At 31.7% G+C, this 7,490-nt stretch overlaps 1 protein-coding gene across 1 annotated transcript; it reads right to left on the reverse strand.

Moving 5' to 3' along the window:
• Positions 1–1,656: 1,656 nt before the first annotated feature.
• On the reverse strand, positions 1,657–2,250 carry LOC125199659 (dirigent protein 21-like). The gene has a single exon (XM_048097606.1). It carries the CDS (start codon positions 2,248–2,250, stop codon positions 1,657–1,659), a length of 594 nt encoding a protein of 197 aa, XP_047953563.1.
• Positions 2,251–7,490: the final 5,240 nt, after the last annotated feature.

The following is a 7,490-nucleotide window of genomic DNA, read 5'->3' on the forward strand; positions in this document are numbered from 1 at the left end:
TAAACCACAATTCTAGTTACGAACTTTGATCTTTAATCCAATTTTATGCACATCACCGCCAAATCAAACAAATAAATAGATGAATGAAACTATTAATTGCTAAGGAATACTTCCTCCGTTCTAGAAAATTTGTTTCATTTTTTTTTTCACTCGTTTTACAAAAATAATACTAATTTATAGTAAATATAAAGAGAAAATAAAGTAAAAAAAGAATAATGTAGAGAATAGTCTTTCTTATCTACATTATTTTTTCTCTTACTTTACTCTTTTTCAACTTTAACTATTTATAATTATTTTTACCAAGCAAATACAAAAAAGGAAGTGGGATAAACTTTCTGGGACAGAGAGAGTATGTAAATATAGACTTGATTTTAATTGTCAGCATACTTTATACTCTCTCTGTCTCACTCTAAGTGACACGTTTTCATTTTTTTGGATGTCTCACTCTAAATGACATACTCCCTCTGTCCCATAAAAGTTGAGACAAAACTTTTGGGCACGGAGATTAAGAATTTATATTAAATAAATAGGAGAGATGAAAAAAGTAGGAAAGATAAGAGAGAGTAAAGTAAATGATGGAATAAAGTAAGAGTGATTAGATGTTTTGTCTTTTGTTAAAAAAGGAAATGACTCAACTTTGTTGGGACGGACTAAAAAGGAATACGACTCAACTTTTATGGGACGGAGGAAGTACTTCTTAAAATAAAAATATCACCATCTCTATTCTTTTTTTTTTATTACTTTATTCTTTCTCTACTTACCTTGAAACAACATTACAACACTATATAAAATTTTGTGTACAAAATAAAAAATGTTTTACTTTAAAATCGAGTGGAACTCGAAGGACTAGATTATTGGCATATTGCAATATAAAAAATGTTTATAAAATTTGAATATTCCATTGGGCCATATAAAGTTCATTATAAATCGCGTGAATGGGTTATCTGTGCATACTGCATAGCATATGGCAAGGGGTCAATTGGGCCAAAATTTTCTTCTAACAAAACTGATCTCAGTTGATTAAAAATAGCTCTCATTACATCTAATTAAACCGTAGTATAAAATTTGGACTAATGGATCCAATTGAGATACTTGTACCTTATCGAATAATTAAATTTTAATTAGAGACTAAAAATTATAATCTACTTAAACCAATTATTAGTAGAAATTTCTAATAAACCACAATTAATTAACATGACCATTCCTTAGTTTATTATTGTTTGCATGCCTCCGCACATACTGACATATGAGTGACATACCTACTCAAATTTTATATCATTAACTATACGAAAATATCAACACAGCTTTATTGAGATTTTACATGCATATATTAAAATTTTTTGATGTATTTCTTGATAAAAAAAAATTTGATTATCAACCATATACAAAAACTGAAATAAAAATTATCAAATTTCATTAGCAGAACGTCGTCGAAACATATGTAATTAAGATCTCGTTGCAATCCTTGTAAAATTACCTTTAATTTGATAGTTATATACTTATATTGATGTACGATTCTTATTAAAACAAATTACATATTCAAAATATATGAAACAAATACATGTTAAATACGAATTCAACATGTAGTTTGATAATATGCTCCTCCTCCAATCAATATATGAGAAGTTCGAATCATCAGGATAGACAGAGAATCATTCAAGCGCCCGTCCACACTATCTCGTGAGAGGGAGTGATGACATAAATTGTATACTCGAAAACAGAATTACCCGTCGCGAAATCAAACGAATAAACAGTACTAACGGCATATCCCCGAGCAAGGCGGAAGGCGCCGGTGCCTCCGACCACCGGCATCTCCCTGACCGGCTCTGTCGACGGAAGGCGGCCGGTCATGCCAAACGTGCTCCGGTTGAACTCTCCCGACGTTATATAAAAGTTGGTGTTCAAGGCAATGGCGGTGGCGTGGAGGTCGGAGTTGGCGGCCGTGCCCTGAACACGGGCGACTTGCTCGGAGTTGATGTCTGGCCCGGCCGTGACGCGGTCGTCGAAGACCTCGAGGCGCCCGAAGCTGGCGCGGGAAGTGGAGGTGATGGAGGCGTTCGCGACGACGTACACGGTGGTGTTGGCCTTGGGGCCGCCTTCGAGGTTGTGGACGTAGAAATGGAACTTTGTGATTTTTTTGTTCCCCTTGGTGAGGGTTTGGACCCAAGGGCCCAGGACGGCAGCAGTGGCGGTTGCGGTGGCAAGGAGGTAGGAGATAATCAACATAGAACCTATTGTAAAATTCTTCATCTTGGAAGATTGAAGTGAGAGATTTGGAGGTGTTGAGTAAGGGTGATTGTGTATATGTATATATAAAAGGATTGGATTATACTTACTAGTAATAAATTTAGGGTTTTACAAAGAACGAACGATTTTGATAGATTCTTGCAAAAAAAGGTTGAAAATCCAACCCAAAGGGTCCTCCACATCCCGTTTTGATATTATTGTGAGGGATGTTCAATTAGGGTACGGTGCGACCGTCTAAGGGGGAGGGAAGTAACCCGTTATCCTGCCAAAAGGACACCTCACATTTGTGCCTAAGAGATGTTGCAACTACACGGCAGTAGTGGGAATCGATTTTTGGTCATTCTTGCAATTCTGCCCCTCGGGAATCAACTGTCTGCCCCTGTGGGCGAACGATTTTGAAGTGGTCGGTTAATTACTTCACTAACTCATTTTCACTAGAAATTATTACTCCATCTGTCCGTGTAATGTTGTCCAATTTTGCATTTTGGTCCGTCCGTGAAAAGTTATCCAATTTGTTTTTTTTTTCTATTTTTGTAAATGGATCCACTTTCCACAAACTCTTTACGCTCACATTCTATTGTATAAATAATACTCCCTCCGTCCCACAAAAGATGGCACACTTTCCTTTTTAGTTTGTCCCACAAAAGATGTCATATTTCCTTTTTGGAAAAAGTTCTCTCTCACATGAATATAAAAATTATATTTTCTCTCTCCATTTAACACACAAAACAAAACCTCCTAAAATCCCATGTCATTTTCAAAGTATGCCAACTTCTCTGGGACGGAGGGAGTACTATATAAATGTGAGACACTCATTCCACTAATTTTTCAACTTATTTTTCTTCACATTTTTTAAAACCTGTGCCGAATCAAACTTGGACAATATTTCATGGACGGAGGAAGTATAAAAAATTAAGTATAATAGGATCTTTATTCTACTATTTTTTTCCCCACTTTTACTAACAAAATCGAATAATTAATTTCTTAAAATTTGCACCGGGCAATTAAAACCCTTTATATTCACGACCAAATTAGTCTATCTATTTAATATAAGTTTCTCAGATAGTATAATATAAGTTTCTCCCTCTAATGAGGAGTGTCTAATTTTCAATTAACAATATTTCAACCATTTTTTTTATCTTTTTATTCTTTTACAGGAATACTATTTTTTTAATTAAAACCCATTATATTCCTACGAAAACTATTTAGTGTTGAATGAGGGTATATGGCTTCCCAGTAGATACGGAAGACTAAGACTAAGTTTGGATGGGCCATTTCCATTTTCATATTAACACTAAATCTTCTTTATACAACATATAACTCATCGTAACTCAAATGTTTTCTGACAGTTTATAGAAGTATATAATACATCAATTCCATGTTAACTGAGTCATTTCTCTATTTTAGAAAATTCGAAGATAATTAGGTTATTTCTCTGTTAGCAAAAAATAATTCTTTAATTGAGTCATCATCTCTATTAGTTTATTCTCATTCACTCTTAATCTTCGTGCCGAAAAGAAGTGTCTGTATTAATAAGGAACTAACGGAGTATGAAATTAGTATCTTCCTTCGGATGAAAGCTTTAATTAGAGAAAAGGTCCAAAAAAATAAGTATCCTAATTAAGGTAAAACTTGATTAGCCTTTTGGTGTTAATATGAAAAAGGCTAATCATAATCTTGACAGCGTGTGATTCTCATGTTGTATAAAGATGATTTAAGTGTTAATATGAAAAAGGAAATGGCCCATCTAAAGTTAGTCTTAATCTCCCGTTTCTATTGGGAAGCCATATACCCTCTATCAATAATAAATAGGAGTAGTTTTCGTAGTGAATATAACGGATTTTAATATGAAAAAGGCTAAACTAAATCTTTCATTAGAAAAAGGAAACTAAATTTCAAAAGGCTAAACTAAACCTTTCCTTTTTCATATCAACACCAAAAGGTAAGAATCCCACACATGAGAATCACACGCTTTCAAGTTTATGTTTAGCCTTTTGTTTTTTTTTTATCAAATGAGTTGAGAAAACTACAAATTTAGCCACTTAATATTTTAATAATATCAAACACGACCTTTATTCTTGACATTTATTATTTCATAACATTTTTATCCTTTTGGTATATTTTTTATTTAATGTGTATTTTTATACTTTTACCATCATTATTCTCTCTCCCCTTGCTTATCTACAAACACTATTACTAATCCGACATAAAAAAAAAATCACGATTAAGTGCACTAGTTGATTATTATTTTACATTTATTATATTCATGCAATTAAAATGTTCTCACCGTTCGAAGTTCCATTTATGTTGGACTTTCATAGTATATTAACCAAATACTCCATTAATACTTTATTACTCCAATATTATTACTCCCTTCGTTCCTTTATAATTGAGTCATTTTCAATTTCGGAAAGTTTTTTCATAGTTGAGTCATTTCTATATATGATAATTTTTTTCTCTTTCTTACTTTACTCTCTCTTACTTTATTCACTTTACGCTTTATTCTCTCTACTTTTTTCTTTCTCTTACTTTTATTTATTTATTTATTTAACATAACCAATATTCATTTCTAAAACTTCGTGCCAAAAAGTTTCGCCTCAATTATGAAGAAACGAATGGAGTAGTATACGAGAAAATGGCCCAAATAGCAGCCTACCTCATCCAAATTGTTTTTCAATAAATACAGCCCTTTAACAAAAATGAGGCCCAATACAAGGAAAAGGAGGCCCAAATAACTAAATCAGCAAAGCCCAACTAGAACACAGCCCATTAGTGGCATGAGAGTCGCCGGAAAAACTGTGAAAGAAAATCGAAACCAAAGCTTTCAATAAACCAAAAATCACAAGAAAGAGTGAAAAAAGAAAATTTTGATTTTTTGTGAAATTTATACATTTTTTTCCCAATTAAGTTTAATGTATGTTATAAAGGAATAAAAGAATATTAGTAAAAATATCTCGCTTATCGTGTGACAAAATGAACATCTAATTATCATGAAGTATGATTTGTTATGTGATATTGTGATGAATGATGATAGTACGATATTATATATATATGGGAATTGTTTTTCAATCTTCATAAATTACATGTAATTTATTGTAATTTGATATGTGATGTGCTAAAAAAATATGAATTATTTTATAAGAGAGAAAGTGGGTACACTTAAATTATATTCGAAAACAAATTGAGGATATAAAGATTATGAAATTTATTTATCGCAATTCGCAACAATATTTAGCACAACACATGTTTTGTAAATGTTCCTAGCCTCTTTAATTAATTAAAAATGCCTCGGTGTCACATGTAACAATCAAGTCCGTCTCAGATTTACAAATAAGGATCGATATTAAATTTTAATTGTGATATAAAAAGTGTTTTGAAATAAATAAAAACATATATAATCATATTTTGCATACGCAATAATGTACGTACTTTCAAGTCAATGCATTAATGATATACTGTATTTAAAAATGAATGGAATATCAACTACTCCCACTGAAGTTTCTTATCGTAATTGATCGAGTAATTATATGAGTATTTAAAATTACTTGTTTCGAACCACAATTATAATTTAAAAATTCCCATCCAAATGCTTGCGTCCAAATAAAGTTTAATACTGAACCACTATGCAACGCGAGTCACGTTTATTTGGAATAATAATTAGATGATTTACTCATGCATAGCTCAGCTTTAATACTCCCTCCAATACTCCCTCCGTCCCCCATTAAAAGTCACACTTTTCCATTTCGGTCCGTCCCCAATTAAGAGTCACACTTCATTTTTACCATAAATAGTAAGTATGTCCCACATTCCACTAACTCAATTCACTCACATTTTATTATAAAACCAATATAAAAAAATGGGTCTCACATTCCACTAACTTTTTCAATCAACTTTTCTTTACATTTTATGCCCGGTCAAAGAGTGACTCCTAATAGGGGACGGAGTGAGTATATAATTATTTTATTGAAATTATTAAACAATCAATTACCTTTTTCTTCACTTCGTACAACAATAAAGGTTGGAATATGATGCTACGATAGAAACTTGTGCAACAATGTCCTAGTGTTTGTTGCTTTTGAATATGCTAGTGGAGTACCTTTTAAAATGACTACCTTTAACTATCCTTTAATATATGTCGCATATATATTAGTCTAGTTGTCCATACTTAATTGCTCATTATTCTTAATCATACTATTACAAGTCCATGAAATGAAACTCGTGTAATTGTATTGTCATCGGCTTTAGAAGGAAGAGATAGTGCGACAATTGTCTTATCGAAAGTTAAAAACGGTTCAACAATAGTCTCAAAAACAAAAATAATTAAATTTATACTCTTAGTTGATATCCCTAGTTGTATATAATTACTCTTTCTATAAATGCAATCTCCAAGCAGATTTGAAGAGCAACATCGTATCAATAATTAAATTACATTACACTAGTCATATTTCGAATGAGGTTTATGACTAGAAAAAAGGAGTAAGCATTCAGATTTCGTTCAAGATGTTTCTCCAAGGAAAAAAAGGTATATTGAGAAGATATATTTCTCATTTACTTTCTCAAAAAAATTATTATGCATTCTTAAAAAGTAATGAACTCCAAAGAAGGAAGATAAATTGAAAAGATAAACAAAAATAACTAATTTTTTACCTTTTCTATCAAGAAGAGATAAAGATACATTCTCATAATGAAAGAAAGTATTATACCTTCTTAAAAAGTAATGAACTCCAAGGAAAGAAGGTAAATTGTAAAGGTAAACAAAAATAACTAACTTTTTACCTTTTCTATCAAGAAGAGGTAAAATACATTATCAGAATGAAAGAAGGTACAATACCTCTTCAAATACCTCTTTCCATAGAGAATAAATTTTTATATAGAAAAGGTAAATATGGTAGTTATATCCATTTACCTCCTCTCCATTTACCCTTTCCCTTAGAGATGCTCTAATACTGTATTGATCCGAAATGCCAACTTTTTATGCAAAATGTATCAAGACTAAACTAAATTGTCCAAAAATCAGAAATCCAGGCTACTCCCTTCGTTTTATAGTAGTGGAGATATTTTTTTTGACACGGATATTAAGAAAGAGGTGTGTAATGTATTAAATAAAAATAGGCAAAACACATTCTTAGGTCCTTATACTTTAGTTAAAATGTTAATTAGGTCCTTGTACAATTTTTTCGTTTTAATAGGTCCCTATACTTTTCACAATATTTTTATCAGGTCCTCGTACGATTTTTCGTTTT

The sequence above is a fragment of the Salvia hispanica genome, chromosome 1, assembly GCF_023119035.1.
Source record: "Salvia hispanica cultivar TCC Black 2014 chromosome 1, UniMelb_Shisp_WGS_1.0, whole genome shotgun sequence".
Taxonomy (NCBI): Eukaryota; Viridiplantae; Streptophyta; class Magnoliopsida; order Lamiales; family Lamiaceae; genus Salvia; species Salvia hispanica.